Below are 17,435 nucleotides of genomic sequence, written 5' to 3'. Positions count from 1 at the left end.
GTTTTGGGTAAGGCGACATTTTTTTCTACTTTTTTTTCGTGTAATTGCAATTGAAGAATGAATTTTTGTATATTGATGAATAATGAACACTAATTAAGGGGTAAAGTCAAGCAGGACCCGTTTTGAGCAAAGCTGAAGTCAGAAAAAAGACCGGTCTGTTGTAAAACAATCAGAAACCTATCAAACTGATAAAAAAGGAAGAGACGCAAAAAAAATTTTTTGAAACCAATTAGAAGTTATAAAGTTCCCCTCGCCCTCAAAACACAGATATGCCTGCACAAACTTTTTTTTTCGCCCATCGAAAGGCGCATCACGCGGCCAATAAGCCGATGTAATATAAATCGAAACTTATCAAGCAGAAAAAAAAAGAAAAAATAGAAGTCAAAAAAATTGTTTTCAGGATAAACTTGAAGTAAATTTTTTATTAGGACTTTTAGCATTTTGTGCAATCCAGAGGTGATCATAAAATTATTTTTCCCTTGAAAGTACTATAAATTAAGCCACTAAGCCGAAATGAACCTAAGCCGAAGCCTATTAAGCCGAAAAAGGGCACACACAAAAAGCAAAAGAAAAAACAGATGCCAAATTAGCCTTGATAAATAGCAAATAATGTTTGTAACGCTCTCAGTTGAAAAAAAAATCGTATCTGTTTAAATTTTTGCCACCAAATTTTAGAATATTGATCCTAGTCATTTGTTTTTGAGCACTTTTTTGAAGGTTTTGACAAAACTTTGTAGTTAAAAGCGCGCTACTCCCTCGATTTAGGAACATGAGTGAACCTTTGTTGAAATTGAAATTTTACAATCATTGTTTGAAAATGACGCAGGATACAAAATTAAACTTATCAGCTGATAGTATGTAACGTAACATCTCAAACACAGAGATCAACATTTAAGTTAAGCTATTAAACAACAGAATAATATCAGCTATTAAACAACAGAATAAACAACAGAATAATATCCGCTAATTTTGACGGGAATTGCTTTTTCAGTCAAATAATAAATCCTATCTTCACTCCTAATTTAGGTAATCTCAATAGATCTGGGAAACAAAAAAAATCAGTTAATTTGAGATCAAAACTACTTCAACAGTCTTAAAGCTGCAAGCAGATAGACTGATCAGTGTAAAATGCTTATGAAGAGTTTTATTTTCAGTACTGTTTTTTGGTATTGATTGCGGTACAATTTGATAAATATATTGTTAGAAACAGAATCAGGGTAAAGTTTCAATTAAGTTAGCTTTTTAGAAACTTTTTGCTCTCTGGGTAATTTTTTTGCAAAACTACGCATTGAGAGCTTTTAACATATCAACTTTTTACTCCATGACAGATGTTCATTGCCTTAATTGAGAAAATTTCAAAAGATGGGCGCTTTGGAATATTTTGCCAACAGCAATGGACAATAAGCCGGTCGCCCCACTTCTCTGAAAGCAGCTGCTTCTGAAGTTTTCTTTTACAGATCAAATTAATACTGAAACGACCTCAAATTTGATTTCTCACTCAGCTTGAAACTTTTGAAATTAACTGGATTTGCAACAAAAAAAATTTACTGCATTTAAAATTTTTTCTTATTGTGTCTCCTGGAACATAATTGAAAAAACCTAAAAAATAGTTAAGCCTAATTGTTGTGACATTTTTAAAACTAGTTTAATTTTGAGTTTAATTTTGAAGAAGATATCAACACTAGACCACAACTCGGATATCAAAATCAAACTTTGTTTCTGAATTTGTCCTTCAAAGGTCATAAATTTGCAGCTATATCTTATTTGAGCGCCCATAATGATAAGTTCACAAAATTAGCATAAAAAAATCTAATGGAGTAAAATCCCACAACAAATAGCGAAGTAAGCACTAATTCGCAAAACTTTTTTTTCATTCTTTCATTAAAAGGACCTACAATTTTTTAAAGCAGTAAGTTAGATTAAACTGACGGCTGTTAATGAGGTTGCACTGCTGAAAGTTCTCGCTGGTGATCCACAAAAAAAAACATTTTCTTAATTAGTTATTTCAAGAAGTAATTGTAAATGTGTCTGTTTTTGGAGCAGTCAGTGTTTTAGCAATTATTTGTATTATCGAAAACAGCAAATAAACTTAGAGAAAAGTAGCAATGTTACTGCTTCCGCGACAAATCTGATTTTGGCCTATTGATGAAGCCACTTACAATTTATAAAATGCGCAGTTTTGCCTTGCAGATATCTGTCCAGCACGCCGTCTGTTTTCGCTCCGATGGCTTTTGTGCAATTTCAAAATTCAAGTCTAAAACTTGTCCACAATTGATAGAACAGCTGTTCTGGGTTGTTTTTTACAGACAATTTTCTACTATTTAACAATTTATTATACAAACGGAACCTTCTTATACAGTCTGGAATAAGGTCGATAATTTGCATTAAAAGCGAAAACTGAGTTTTGAAGCTTTTCTCACGATCAGCAACAAAAAATTGATCAGATTCACAAAAGGGATTCCGAATGCCGCTTTGGACCGATTTTGAGCAATACAGTGGGGATTTGGCTATTTGTTCGTGGAATCCAAAAAAGCTAAGAAGATCAAAAAATTGCATTTTTGCGGATTCCGCGACAAATCTGTTTAGGACCTGTTGTAGAATCCGCCAACAAAACACACAGTTTGGCCTCGTAATGTAAATTCTGGAATCCCCTTATACTTTCAATTTGCGCTCTTTGCGGTTTCCACAACAAACTCTCTGTTGCCAACAAAAGTTATGTTGCTAACAGTTGGTTGAATAGGAAGCCTTTTTCAATTCAAAATCGTAGGCAAACATTTTTGTTTCCTCTTCTTTCTGGGTAGATGTTCTCATTTCTGACAGGTAATCGGCACAAAACTGGTCATCAAAAGGACATTGGCTTAAAATCTGAGTTTTGTGTCACTCACTTCAATAACTTGCTTCGAAAATAGAAGGTCAGACTGTTAAGCCTGCGTTTAAAAGATCGTAGGTAGTTGCAGTTAATATTTAAATACATTTGATATTGGTTTAATCGTTTGCTTCATATCTGTGAAAGGTTGTCAGAACTTTTACTTTTAAATATTCTAGTTATGCCGAGTTTGTTCGCTGACTACTGCAAAATCATTGGAATCCAAAAAGCCAAAAAAAGTCTTGGCAAATTAGGACCACTAACTTTTATTAATAATATTTTTATTCCTGCTTTCTATAAAGCGGCTCCTTTTACTAATATAGATGCATACAATCCTGATTCAAGGTCTAATTATTTCCATGGCTGGAAGGGTTTCTCTGATGGTTCTTACACATTTTCTGATTCCGCCGATGGTCTAGTTAATATGTTCATGCGCAAACAGGGGGGAATGTGTTTCCAGCGAGGATTTTTTCTGCATCTGTTATTCAATGAAGTGGGCATTGAGAATTACATGGGCACTGCACTTACCCAGCAGGTACAAATAATGTAGTTGGGTCCCTGGCAATTGCAAATATGGAAGTTACTTCATGATACTTCAGATTCACTTTTGAGCTTAATCAACAAATAACCAGCATGTTTTTTACAAATTTGATACCCGGATATTTTTCAGTTGAGAACTCAAATATAAATTTCAAAATAACATCAATTTCCCACAAATGAAAGTACCAACTTACCAATTATTCTGCTCATTGTGAAATACTGCTGTCTTGTCCCATCGTTAAGACCTATATTCATTTTTTTTTTGGTCTTTTTACCGGCTATCCGAAAGCACGGATCAAGGTAGGCCTTAAACTATGACCTTGTGACTCATAGGTAGAGATATTAGGTCCTTCCCATCGCTCAGGGTCCCAACTAACCTTCACGCGAACCACAAGAAAGTTCAAGTGCCTCATAGTCTTCACTTTTTCCCAAACTTGACGTCAGAAGGTTCCTTGCACATGGCTGAATTAGGCAACCGGTTCGCACCCATTTTTCACTTGGTCGATATGAGTTTTGAGAAGGAAAGTGGTTTGATATCAACTCCAATTGCACAGTCGATGATCATACGCTGTCAAGTTCATAGTGGTTTGTGGATAATTGAACTTTTTACACTGGCTTCACTTTCAGATCCTTACCTTTATAAATGATATGGCTAAGAAATAAAGAATACAGTATACGGCCAAACAAAAACAAAGATAGCTGATTGCTGTGTTAAGTAGCATAGAAAGTTCTGACCAAAAATAATAACAATTTTGTGATGTTTTTGCTCGTTTGTTTACGAGCGGATCTGAAAGAAGCCTAGAAAATAGGTACAATCGATAGTGAAAATACAATACACAAAATTGAAAACAGTTTCCACATCACAGAGACAACGCGAAGCTTCGCATCCCATGCGACACAACGAAAGCGCTGCAATGCAAGCTAACGAGACGTAAATAGAAAAAATCTAAAATAATTTTTTTGGGGGAAAAATGAAAATATTTTTAGAAAAACTGTCAAAAAACACAATCAAAAATGTAAATAAATTTTTAGTATTTACCAAGCGGCACCTAAGCCAACAACAAGTGATGAGACACGCATTTAACCAAAACAAAACATGCCACAAGTTGTTGTTGTCATAATTTTGTTTGAGCAATTACGTTTTAAAACTGAGTTTTTGTAAAAAAAACTTCCTGATTTTTTTTCGAAAAATCAATCATTTTCTGCGTTTCAAGAAAAACAAATGGAGGTTATTCAGCCGATTAAAAAATCGAAATCAATTTAACCAATAGAGATATTTCAAGCAAAAAACAAAAGAAAATCACAGAGAAAATACAACGAATTGTTAATAAATTCACAAATTACAAGAGTAAACCCAAAACACAAGCACAACTTGAAAAAAACTTGCAGTCCAAGAAAATTCCCCGATGTGGCAACTAAGCTGACAAAACATAAACAGACAAATGAAAGTCCAACAATTGAAGTTTAATACACACTGAAAAAAAAGTCCGGCCGGGACGTATCAGAGACCTTAGTATTCAATTGCATCAGAGTAACCGCTAGGCCAAGAAGGAAAAAATCTCGAAGCTGCTCAGATTAACTGAAAAAGCAACTTTCAAATTTTTTAAAAATAGGTGAAAAAAGTTGTTTACGGGAAAAAAAGTCAAATTACCGATTACAGGACACTTAATTTCGCAAGTGCACAAAACTAATTGAAAAAAAAAATTCTACAAATCGAAAAACTCAAATATTTGTTTCAAATATGTTTTGCTGAATAATTTTGTTTTTTTGAAGTTTTTGTCGTTGTCGAGACAGGGCTAAAAGAAGCTTCTCGAATAAAGCAACTTTTTACGTCTTATTTTGTGTTAACGGCCTGTTCAATTGCTTCATTTGTTCGAAAAACTACACCAGAGACTAACAGTTTTACACCAGTTTTTTCCTCTACATTGAAGGTTTTTTGAAATTTTCCACTGAATTTCGAATCACAACTGCAAGGGCTTATATATAAAAAATTACAAGAAATTTTCCGGCTATTATTACTGGTACTTGATTTTGCGCGGTTAAAAAAGACAAAAATTTCAAACACCCGAATAATAAATTGCTTTCCCATTTCAGTGGTTGGAACATTTGAACTAAAAAAACAAGAAAATCTCAGCTTATTAAAAATTTAATAGTGAGGCGAAGCTGTGCTTAGCACCACTTGCGATACAAAACATGAAAGCCTCTAAATCAGAATTTAAAAAAAAATCGAAAATTTTAAAGAAACTAGATCTATCAAAAAATAAGGCTAGATTTTAAATTAAAAAACATACCAACACAATGGCATGTGAAATAAGGATCGGAAAAAATTTACCAAACGGTAAAGAAGCCGAAAAATACCTTGGCAGATACTCTTCAGGCCAAAAAAATCAACAGGATTTAAGTTAATAAATCCTCGTCACCCTCAAAACACAGACACGCACACACAATTTCTTTCCGCTCGGCCAAATGTGCAATTTGGCCATTAAACCGATATAATATAGGTTAAAACCTATCAAGCCGAAAAAAAGAAAAAAAACGAAAAAATTTGGTGTCATGAAAACTTGAAAAAGAATTCCTTTTAGGATTTTCAGCATTTTTTGTCTCCTTGAAACGAATCAAAATTAGGTTAGTAAGCCAATAAAAAATAGCCCGAAAAATTTTGGGCGGAATAAAATTTTTAAGCGAAAGAACCATAAACAGTCAAGATTAGTAAAACTAAACATCAGAGGTAAAACGAACACTTAAAGCAACTATAGTGTAGAAAATTTGAAAAAAAATAAGTCTTCAATATGAAAACTAAGCCGACAAAACGTAAGCAGACAAATAATCAGCCGATTTTTGTGTGAAGCCGAATATTTCCCAATTGAAAAAAAAACAGGTCGTCAGATTCGAACCCAGGACTTTTGCCGTCTCAGCCGTATTTGTTAACTCCAAAACACAAACATTCAGAATTAATCAAAAACTGAACCTAAATTTACTATTTCTAATTTTGATCATTCAGAGCTTAAAGTTGTTTACGGGGGAAAAAGTCTACTAACCGATTGCAATACCCTTGCTATCGCAAGGGTAAAAATACAACCAGCAATTAGTCTGGAGTTTGTTTATGGTTTAGAAACTGTCTAACTTTGTTTACTATGCTAATTATCAACCTTTGTGATGAATTATTTTACTGACGGCTGTTAATGAGGTTGCACTGCTGAAAGTTCTCGCTGGTGATCCACAAAAAAAAAACATTTTCTTAATTAGTTATTTCAAGAAGTAATTGTAAATGTGTCTGTTTTTGGAGCAGTCAGTGTTTTAGCAATTATTTGTATTATCGAAAACAGCAAATAAACTTAGAGAAAAGTAGCAATGTTACTGCTTCCGCGACAAATCTGATTTTGGCCTATTGATGAAGCCACTTACAATTTATAAAATGCGCAGTTTTGCCTTGCAGATATCTGTCCAGCACGCCGTCTGTTTTCGCTCCGATGGCTTTTGTGCAATTTCAAAATTCAAGTCTAAAACTTGTCCACAATTGATAGAACAGCTGTTCTGGGTTGTTTTTTACAGACAATTTTCTACTATTTAACAATTTATTTAACAAACGGAACCTTCTTATACAGTCTGGAATAAGGTCGATAATTTGCATTAAAAGCGAAAACTGAGTTTTGAAGCTTTTCTCACGATCAGCAACAAAAAATTGATCAGATTCACAAAAGGGATTCCAAATGCCGCTTTGGACCGATTTTGAGCAATACAGTGGGGATTTGGCTATTTGTTCGTGGAATCCAAAAAAGCTAAGAAGATCAAAAAATTGCATTTTTGCGGATTCCGCGACAAATCTGTTTAGGACCTGTTGTAGAATCCGCCAACAAAACACACAGTTTGGCCTCGTAATGTAAATTCTGGAATCCCCTTATACTTTCAATTTGCGCTCTTTGCGGTTTCCACAACAAACTCTCTGTTGCCAACAAAAGTTATGTTGCTAACAGTTGGTTGAATAGGAAGCCTTTTTCAATTCAAAATCGTAGGCAAACATTTTTGTTTCCTCTTCTTTCTGGGTAGATGTTCTCATTTCTGACAGGTAATCGGCACAAAACTGGTCATCAAAAGGACATTGGCTTAAAATCTGAGTTTTGTGTCACTCACTTCAATAACTTGCTTCGAAAATAGAAGGTCAGACTGTTAAGCCTGCGTTTAAAAGATCGTAGGTAGTTGCAGTTAATATTTAAATACATTTGATATTGGTTTAATCGTTTGCTTCATATCTGTGAAAGGTTGTCAGAACTTTTACTTTTAAATATTCTAGTTATGCCGAGTTTGTTCGCTGACTACTGCAAAATCATTGGAATCCAAAAAGCCAAAAAAAGTCTTGGCAAATTAGGACCACTAACTTTTATTAATAATCTTTTTATTCCTGCTTTCTATAAAGCGGCTCCTTTTACTAATATAGATGCATACAATCCTGATTCAAGGTCTAATTATTTCCATGGCTGGAAGGGTTTCTCTGATGGTTCTTACACATTTTCTGATTCCGCCGATGGTCTAGTTAATATGTTCATGCGCAAACAGGGGGGAATGTGTTTCCAGCGAGGATTTTTTCTGCATCTGTTATTCAATGAAGTGGGCATTGAGAATTACATGGGCACTGCACTTACCCAGCAGGTACAAATAATGTAGTTGGGTCCCTGGCAATTGCAAATATGGAAGTTACTTCATGATACTTCAGATTCACTTTTGAGCTTAATCAACAAATAACCAGCATGTTTTTTACAAATTTGATACCCGGATATTTTTCAGTTGAGAACTCAAATATAAATTTCAAAATAACATCAATTTCCCACAAATGAAAGTACCAACTTACCAATTATTCTGCTCATTGTGAAATACTGCTGTCTTGTCCCATCGTTAAGACCTATATTCATTTTTTTTTTGGTCTTTTTACCGGCTATCCGAAAGCACGGATCAAGGTAGGCCTTAAACTATGACCTTGTGACTCATAGGTAGAGATATTAGGTCCTTCCCATCGCTCAGGGTCCCAACTAACCTTCACGCGAACCACAAGAAAGTTCAAGTGCCTCATAGTCTTCACTTTTTCCCAAACTTGACGTCAGAAGGTTCCTTGCACATGGCTGAATTAGGCAACCGGTTCGCACCCATTTTTCACTTGGTCGATATGAGTTTTGAGAAGGAAAGTGGTTTGATATCAACTCCAATTGCACAGTCGATGATCATACGCTGTCAAGTTCATAGTGGTTTGTGGATAATTGAACTTTTTACACTGGCTTCACTTTCAGATCCTTACCTTTATAAATGATATGGCTAAGAAATAAAGAATACAGTATACGGCCAAACAAAAACAAAGATAGCTGATTGCTGTGTTAAGTAGCATAGAAAGTTCTGACCAAAAATAATAACAATTTTGTGATGTTTTTGCTCGTTTGTTTACGAGCGGATCTGAAAGAAGCCTAGAAAATAGGTACAATCGATAGTGAAAATACAATACACAAAATTGAAAACAGTTTCCACATCACAGAGACAACGCGAAGCTTCGCATCCCATGCGACACAACGAAAGCGCTGCAATGCAAGCTAACGAGACGTAAATAGAAAAAATCTAAAATAATTTTTTTGGGGGAAAAATGAAAATATTTTTAGAAAAACTGTCAAAAAACACAATCAAAAATGTAAATAAATTTTTAGTATTTACCAAGCGGCACCTAAGCCAACAACAAGTGATGAGACACGCATTTAACCAAAACAAAACATGCCACAAGTTGTTGTTGTCATAATTTTGTTTGAGCAATTACGTTTTAAAACTGAGTTTTTGTAACAAAAACTTCCTGATTTTTTTTCGAAAAATCAATCATTTTCTGCGTTTCAAGAAAAACAAATGGAGGTTATTCAGCCGATTAAAAAATCGAAATCAATTTAACCAATAGAGATATTTCAAGCAAAAAACAAAAGAAAATCACAGAGAAAATACAACGAATTGTTAATAAATTTACAAATTACAAGAGTAAACCCAAAACACAAGCACAACTTGAAAAAAACTTGCAGTCCAAGAAAATTCCCCGATGTGGCAACTAAGCTGACAAAACATAAACAGACAAATGAAAGTCCAACAATTGAAGTTTAATACACACTGAAAAAAAAGTCCGGCCGGGACGTATCAGAGACCTTAGTATTCAATTGCATCAGAGTAACCGCTAGGCCAAGAAGGAAAAAATCTCGAAGCTGCTCAGATTAACTGAAAAAGCAACTTTCAAATTTTTTAAAAATAGGTGAAAAAAGTTGTTTACGGGAAAAAAAGTCAAATTACCGATTACAGGACACTTAATTTCGCAAGTGCACAAAACTAATTGAAAAAAAAAATTCTACAAATCGAAAAACTCAAATATTTGTTTCAAATATGTTTTGCTGAATAATTTTGTTTTTTTTGAAGTTTTTGTCGTTGTCGAGACAGGGCTAAAAGAAGCTTCTCGAATAAAGCAACTTTTTACGTCTTATTTTGTGTTAACGGCCTGTTCAATTGCTTCATTTGTTCGAAAAACTACACCAGAGACTAACAGTTTTACACCAGTTTTTTCCTCTACATTGAAGGTTTTTTGAAATTTTCCACTGAATTTCGAATCACAACTGCAAGGGCTTATATATAAAAAATTACAAGAAATTTTCCGGCTATTATTACTGGTACTTGATTTTGCGCGGTTAAAAAAGACAAAAATTTCAAACACCCGAATAATAAATTGCTTTCCCATTTCAGTGATTGGAACATTTGAACTAAAAAAACAAGAAAATCTCAGTTTATTAAAAATTTAATAGTGAGGCGAAGCTGTGCTTAGCACCACTTGCGATACAAAACATGAAAGCCTCTAAATCAGAATTTAAAAAAAAATCGAAAATTTTAAAGAAACTAAGATCTATCAAAAAATAAGGCTAGATTTTAAATTAAAAAACATACCAACACAATGGCATGTGAAATAAGGATCGGAAAAAATTTACCAAACGGTAAAGAAGCCGAAAAATACCTTGGCAGATACTCTTCAGGCCAAAAAAATCAACAGGATTTAAGTTAATAAATCCTCGTCACCCTCAAAACACAGACACGCACACACAATTTCTTTCCGCTCGGCCAAATGTGCAATTTGGCCATTAAACCGATATAATATAGGTTAAAACCTATCAAGCCGAAAAAAAGAAAAAAAAACGAAAAAATTTGGTGTCATGAAAACTTGAAAAAGAATTCCTTTTAGGATTTTCAGCATTTTTTGTCTCCTTGAAACGAATCAAAATTAGGTTAGTAAGCCAATAAAAAATAGCCCGAAAAATTTTGGGCGGAATAAAATTTTTAAGCGAAAGAACCATAAACAGTCAAGATTAGTAAAACTAAACATCAGAGGTAAAACGAACATTTAAAGCAACTATAATGTAGAAAATTTGAAAAAAAATAAGTCTTCAATATGAAAACTAAGCCGACAAAACGTAAGCAGACAAATAATCAGCCGATTTTTGTGTGAAGCCGAATATTTCCCAATTGATAAAAAAACAGGTCGTCAGATTCGAACCCAGGACTTTTGCCGTCTCAGCCGTATTTGTTAACTCCAAAACACAAACATTCAGAATTAATCAAAAACTGAACCTAAATTTACTATTTCTAATTTTGATCATTCAGAGCTTAAAGTTGTTTACGGGGGAAAAAGTCTACTAACCGATTGCAATACCCTTGCTATCGCAAGGGTAAAAATACAACCAGCAATTAGTCTGGAGTTTGTTTATGGTTTAGAAACTGTCTAACTTTGTTTACTATGCTAATTATCAACCTTTGTGATGAATTATTTTACTTAGCGAGCTGACCACCCAGTATAAATGCAGGCTAGAAGGCAACACGAAAAGTAATATCCCGAAAAATAACTCAATTTTACCCAAATTAAAAAAAGTATGACACTGAGCTTTGCACCACTTGCGATACTGAAATGAATTCTCATGATTGGAATCAATTGAAAAAATCAAAATTGGAGAAAAAAAACCGCAAAAAATTGTTTTTGTCATTTTTTTCAATCGCACAAAGCCATAAATATTAAGAGCGAAATTACCTGCACCATTAGAAAATTACAACCGCTTTCGGAATGCTAGAAAAGGAAAAAGTAAGCAGAAATAATAATTTTAACACAAAGGTGCCACTAGCGAGAACACGGCAAAAAGCAGTGCTTTTAAGTGCAATAAAAAGTAAAAACAAGCCTCGAATTAGTAAAAGTTCGGCTACGTTCCGGATTCGATCTGCGACCACTCAGCCATTGACTTTTAATAAATGATAAACACTTACTACAAATAAAGCAGAGAACAGGTGCTATGAAATTTCAAACGCTACAGATCGTTATTATAGCAAACTGCCACCATATAAGTGAACACTTTTATTTGTGAGTTGAGTTAAGCAAAACAGAAGGCTCGTACTAACACACTAACGCTCGCAAGCACCCTAATATAAATAGCCGAAATACTTCAGTTTGCAAAAAAAACAAGCCCCGGCTGGAACCGAAGTGCATGGTTTTTACAGCAACTCGGAAGAAAGCTGAACCTTCAGAAAAATCTCGGGCCACCAGAACTAAGCCGACAATAAATAAATATAACGAAGTTAGCCCGAAAAAGGACAATAGACTAGTTTGTGTAAAACAGGTCCCGGACTGGATTGAAACCAAACGTTTTTGTCGCCCTAAGGATGTTTGTACCGCTACGCCAGAGGGTTGATTGAATTCAGATGAGAATAAATATTATATTTTTTCAAGTTATATGCAATTAAAACACGCGAAAGATTTTCAAAAGCGAATTCTGTGAAAGAAGTTGTTTATGGGGAAAAGTCTAGTACCCGATTGCAACACCCTTGCTTATTGCAAAGGTAATTAAGAACTTAATTAATTTTTACTGCTTATTTTAAAACCGCAATGCTGTCGGGTACAAACACATCTACTTTAACCATTCTCACATTTGTTTGCTTAATGGCCGGTCAGTTCATGAGCACACACTTGTTCAATTTTACTGGCCGGCTTGTACATTTTGATGCCTCACATTCTGTTTACAGGTCAAAAATGCCTCTTGCAGGAAAATTGAAGCTACTGATTTGAGCAAATAAAAAGGTGCAATATCACCTCTACTAACTCAAAATACTTGTTGCTTTTCAGAATCCAGGAAAGCGCAGTTCAAATATATGTACCGTGCACTCGACCACCCTTGCAACGAACCTCAGCAGCTCAAACACTTCTACGATTTCGACACATCCAAAATGCATCCTCTATCGGAAGATGGGCAATCGTTTCACCTTGACTTCACGGAACCTGGAACTCCCAACAAGCATTATGAAGTCAACGTACAGCAGAAGTTCGTGCTTCGAAAATGGGTTCTTTTAGGAATTGACTCATCGGGCTGCTTTGTGGATTACCTCAATAATCGCTACCGTCGTTATGATCAGAATGGTGACATTAAAACTGTTCATTTTTCAAAACGGAAAGACTTGGTCGACCAAACGATCAGAGACTTCCCGCAATTCGAGGAGAAACATTTATCACAATGCTTGGACGTCGCAGTTTCAACCAACTCTTCGTCGACAAACGGTGAATCAATCTGGCCCGATAACTTCTGATGATGATTTTTCTGAACATTAAAAAAGAGCAGAGAAAAATTAATTCAAACAATTTGTATAAAAATCTACAAGGTTGAAACAAATTGTAATGAAAATCTACAAAAAAAACTGACAAACATTGGCGAAACTTTGCTTCACACTACCTGCGATTTACAGCAACCAAATGGTAAAAACTAATTAATATAGTGGGCAACATTGATGCTGAATCTACAACTTCTTTATTGTCTTCACATCTTCTTTACAAAACATGTTTAAATTGTGCATATGAAAATTGATAGCCCATGACATTTTCTAAAATGCCCTTAAATCGCAAGCATAGATTTATATCTACAAATAATGATGAGCAATCGTGGAAAAGAATGATATAAACTCAAAGAAATCAGTGTGATTATAATGCAAATTAGTCCGTGAAAAAGTTTCTCAATCTCATGTAGAACTTGGGCCAATCACTACTCGAGTTCAGCTCTTCGATCCATGATTCAATTTCTGGAATCGAGTGTGAGCTCTCCAGCAGTTTGTGCGTCTGTTCTCCAACAGCGGTTAGCACAACATAGCAGTCTTCATCTGACTGTTGCGCTCCGTGGAGAATCACCTTCAGTTCGTCGCCTGATTTCTGAAGTTCGATTCCACTTTGTTTCACTGTTGCGCCCGCTTTCAAATGCAATGAATTTTGACAGTCTTTGTCCTGAGTAGACATAAGGAGTGTGTTTTGAACTGACTCCAGGGTCGCATCGTCTACATCTTCGTCTAAGACGCGCTGAGTGTTGGCGTTCAATTTTTTGATGGCTTCAGTCGCTTCGCGCCGCACTTTCAAAGAACTTTTGATTGCTAAAACATAATTCAAGGGGTGATCAAAGGTAACGAAAACAAAAAAAGTTTTATAGCCGAGTTTTAAGACAATGGCGAGATTTTGAACTGATTTTAACAGTATAAACTTCGAAATATAATTTTTTTATTCGTAGCTTTTAAGTATAATTGTTTATCCGTCAGCTTCATGAGGTGATTGAATTACCACTGAAAAAAATCAAAAAAGCATTTCAAAAAGATGAAAACTTAATAAGTTGAAGACTGATATAGTCTTTCCGAATTTCTTTCTCGCATTTTTTTGGTCCATTTGAAACAAAAGTGGATAATAAAAAATATAATATCATTACTTTTTTTGCATTTGGTGGCAGTTTTCTTCAGCTCCGCATCTTGTTGTTTTAATTTCTCTAAGCTTTTTGCACTGTTTTTGCAGAGTTCATTAAATTTAGCACAAATTTCTTCAGCCGAAAGACAACTGTGGTTGTCAGATATTGTCCTTGGAACATACGGGTCGGTATCCAACGTGTCTAGAAACCTGTCCACGTCTTCCAGAGACTGAAGACAAAAAGACAACAGTCCGAGAAACTTGCTTAATATACAAGCAAACAAAATTTTTTAGAATTGTTAATAATGTTTTGATAATACTAACGTTGAGATCAGCTGCATTTATACTAGGTATGTGATCAATGAACTCTGGCAACTTTTCATCATCACTTTCATTTTCATAAGAAATATCCATTATCATGCAAACCTGAAAATCAAGAAATGCGTTAAGAAATTAACAAGAGTGAATGCAGGAGTGTCACATTCGCCCGGAAGTACATATCGACGGAAAATAAAGCTAGGTTCTAAAACGACTGGCTAGCGTCTAAACACAGCTCTACATGCTTTTCACTGTCTCTACCAAAGCCAGTTCTTTTGGTGGTCTTTCTAACATCGGGTCGACAAAACGTTACTGCTTTCCGGCTTCGACCAGAACGCTCAAATTAACTTAATTATATGCAAAAATAGTGAGCTCATGGCTGGGTCTGTATCCCCAGACCACGAGGTCACTCCTAAAAACAGGGCTACTACTATATATTATATTACTATTGTTTTTGTTCAGTAGATAAAAATCATCATCTCCATCGAAGATGAACAACCCTTTCCCTCACTCCTAGCTTCTCATTCTCTGAAAATGAATCGGGATGTTAATTAAATTCAACTCAGGACATGACCAGGAAGCTAAAAGTTTATGTATAACAGTTTGAGTTCTGGGCTCGAGACCCCTCCGGATTCTGGAATCCGGGGAAAAAGAACTCCTATTTCTTTCCGAAAGGCTTGATACGCCGTCCTAACACTCGGGTTTTCCGTTGCAACGATTGTAGCGGCACAATCGTTACAACTCGGAATGGTTCCTGACAAATTCCAATCACAGTTTCAACCTGTTGTCGTTTTCTCGTAAATGTTTTCACTGCTACTATTCAGGGATGTCGAATACTCGGATTTTTTCATATTCGTTATTCGCCGCGGCCCAACTATTCGATATTCGACTTCGGCCGAATAGTGCCCTTACTATTCGGATTCGGCTTCGGCCAAATGTTACTACTCGAACAACTATTCGGATATCTTAGGAATAAAACATCAATGTTGTGTAAAGCTTTTCAATGAAATAATCACCATCGTCAGACACTGAAATAAAAGCTTGTATAAAAATGTAAAATGTACATAGTTTAACAAGGTTAAACATTAAAAACAAAGTGAATAAAATTCGCTATGATATGTGAATATGAAAGCAAGCCAGTTTACACTGGAACAAAATACTCTTCTATAATTTCAGAGTCAGCTCTAATTTCAGAGTCAGCTTCGGATATTTGGTTATTTTCCCAAAAAACTTAGCATAAAAGTTTGATACAACAAATTCTATAAAAAGTATTGAACATAGCATTTTTCAAGTAGAATTGGCTGGGACTTGCGTAATAATGTAAAAATCGCGGGAGTGAGTAAATGTTAAAAATCAGTCACAACTCACAACCCAGTTTTTCGAGCTAAATCGACTGAGATCGCTAAAAACTGTTAAAAATCAGTGACAACCCAGTTTTTCGACCTAAATCGAGTGACACTATTTAAAAAAGAGACCGTAATTTTAAAACAACTTTGCTAATGAACAGTTTTATTTCAAAAACCTTTTATTCTTATTTAAGAAAACATTTCGTGAATGATTCTCAGGTGATAATCGATTTTGTAAGTAGTTGCGACTGAGTCGGCATAAAGAAAATAGGCGCTCTGGATCAACACTGGACGGACGAAAACAGAAAAATATTGTGAAACAAAACAGTAAACCAATATTCGGAATATTCGGGTTTTTTAGCAGTGGACCCTGGATTATTCGGTATTCGGCAAAAAAAAAAATAATCGGATTCGATATTCGGATTTCAAAATTTTAATATTCGGATTCGGCTTCGAAGTGCCGAATACTCGGTATTCGGGTCGAATACTCGGATTCGAATCGATATCCCTGCAGTACTATTGTTCTTCTGTTTCGCCGTTTCAGTGTGTGTGAAATATAAAAAGGTTACGTGTCGTTCACGTCCAAATCGATATTATAAAAATTAGCATGTCAGTTATAACTAACCCTTCCCGATTTGTCTACTCGTTCAAATAACGCTGCTAATCCATTAAAACTATCAATCTTCCTTGTTAGATGTTCTTTTTCTGATCGATAAAAATTCGATTGCGAAACTGCATTTTCAAACAATTTGGTCGAATGTCACAGAAGAGCAAGTTGACGCTCAAAAAAAAATTCTGAGAGGCAATTGAGCCGACAAAACATTGATAAACTCCATTGGAACCGACATTAAAATTGTTGTCATGAAAATTTTAATTCGAACTATAAATTCTTTTCCTTCATTTAGTGCCAATCGGTCATATCCTGAAGTTTGACCTTGATTTTGGGGAAACTGTAAACTTTGAAAAATTCGCATCGATTCGAAACCTTTATTTTTGAAAAAACCGAAACCTGGATTCGTCAGGTAGACGCGTGAAGCTGCCCAGGACAACAAACTTCCTGAGTTAAAACTAGTTATTCTCTGAAACTTCTATTGTTGCTTTAGTTAGATTATTTACTTGATTCTAGAATTGCGTCATTATGAGAGTACTCATGTCATTTTTCTGAGTTTATTTTCACACAGTTATGTTGAGATAAGGCGGGTTTTAGGTTGATAGATTTCAAATCGATCAACCGTTTCTTGTCATATAAGAACTCATGGTATACTTGAGTTTTCAGCCCCGATTGCTTCCACCCGCGTGTTTTAGGTATTTAGAGACCTAGCCATGGGGGCGTTCTTACTTCTAGAGTGGGGGGTTGTTTTGGTAGTGGCCTTAAGCTGTAACACAATTTTGTAGTCCCATGTCTTGCGCGAACCGAATTGTCTCCGACAGAGTGAGGTACAAAAACACAAGAAGTTGTGTCCGTGACCCTTGAGCCAATGTAAAAGGCTTATTTTTCTTAACCTCGTATGTGACATAAGCGAATGACTGTTACATAGTCTTTTTATGGCGCTCCTGGGTATTTCACGACATCAAGACTACGAGATCGAACCCGCTTGATGCAGCTCCGGGCTGTATG

General features: G+C 35.2%; 2 protein-coding genes and 1 long non-coding RNA gene across 3 annotated transcripts in view; 2 read left to right on the top strand and 1 right to left on the bottom strand.

The window, feature by feature from the left end:
• Window positions 1-17,435, top strand: part of LOC134845887 (protein IWS1 homolog A-like) — a 576,794-nt gene that overhangs the window by 297,843 nt on the left and 261,516 nt on the right. The gene's annotated exons all lie outside the window — the stretch shown is intronic.
• LOC134856813 (uncharacterized) lies at window positions 7,635-12,930 on the top strand. Its single transcript, XR_010164848.1, has 3 exons — window positions 7,635-8,053; window positions 8,454-8,643; window positions 12,567-12,930. It is a non-coding gene; the product is annotated as an uncharacterized LOC134856813 (long non-coding RNA).
• Window positions 13,050-14,600, bottom strand: LOC134856812 (uncharacterized). The gene is made up of 3 exons (XM_063873093.1): window positions 14,478-14,600; window positions 14,179-14,383; window positions 13,050-13,852 (listed from the first exon to the last, which is right to left on the bottom strand). The coding sequence occupies exons 1-3, from the start codon at window positions 14,571-14,573 to the stop codon at window positions 13,425-13,427; spliced, it is 729 nt and encodes a 242-aa protein (XP_063729163.1). The 5' UTR covers window positions 14,574-14,600; the 3' UTR covers window positions 13,050-13,424.

This window comes from Symsagittifera roscoffensis, chromosome 1 (assembly GCF_963678635.1).
Source record: "Symsagittifera roscoffensis chromosome 1, txSymRosc1.1, whole genome shotgun sequence".
Taxonomy (NCBI): domain Eukaryota; kingdom Metazoa; phylum Xenacoelomorpha; order Acoela; family Convolutidae; genus Symsagittifera; species Symsagittifera roscoffensis.
The sequence above is the reverse complement of the archived record's forward strand: the minus strand, read 5'-3'. Positions and strand labels throughout refer to the sequence as shown.

What these genes read in the sequence shown, in the direction of transcription:
- LOC134856812 (XM_063873093.1), bottom strand. Translation starts at nt 14,573, where the DNA reads ATGATAATGGATATTTCTTATGAAAATGAAAGTGATGATGAAAAGTTG. An exon ending in TAAATGCAGCTGATCTCAAC is followed by an intron (nt 14,384 to 14,477) that starts GTTAGTATTATC and finishes TTTTGTCTTCAG; the next exon opens with TCTCTGGAAGACGTGGACAG. An exon ending in TGCCACCAAATGCAAAAAAA is followed by an intron (nt 13,853 to 14,178) that starts GTAATGATATTA and finishes ATTATGTTTTAG; the next exon opens with CAATCAAAAGTTCTTTGAAA.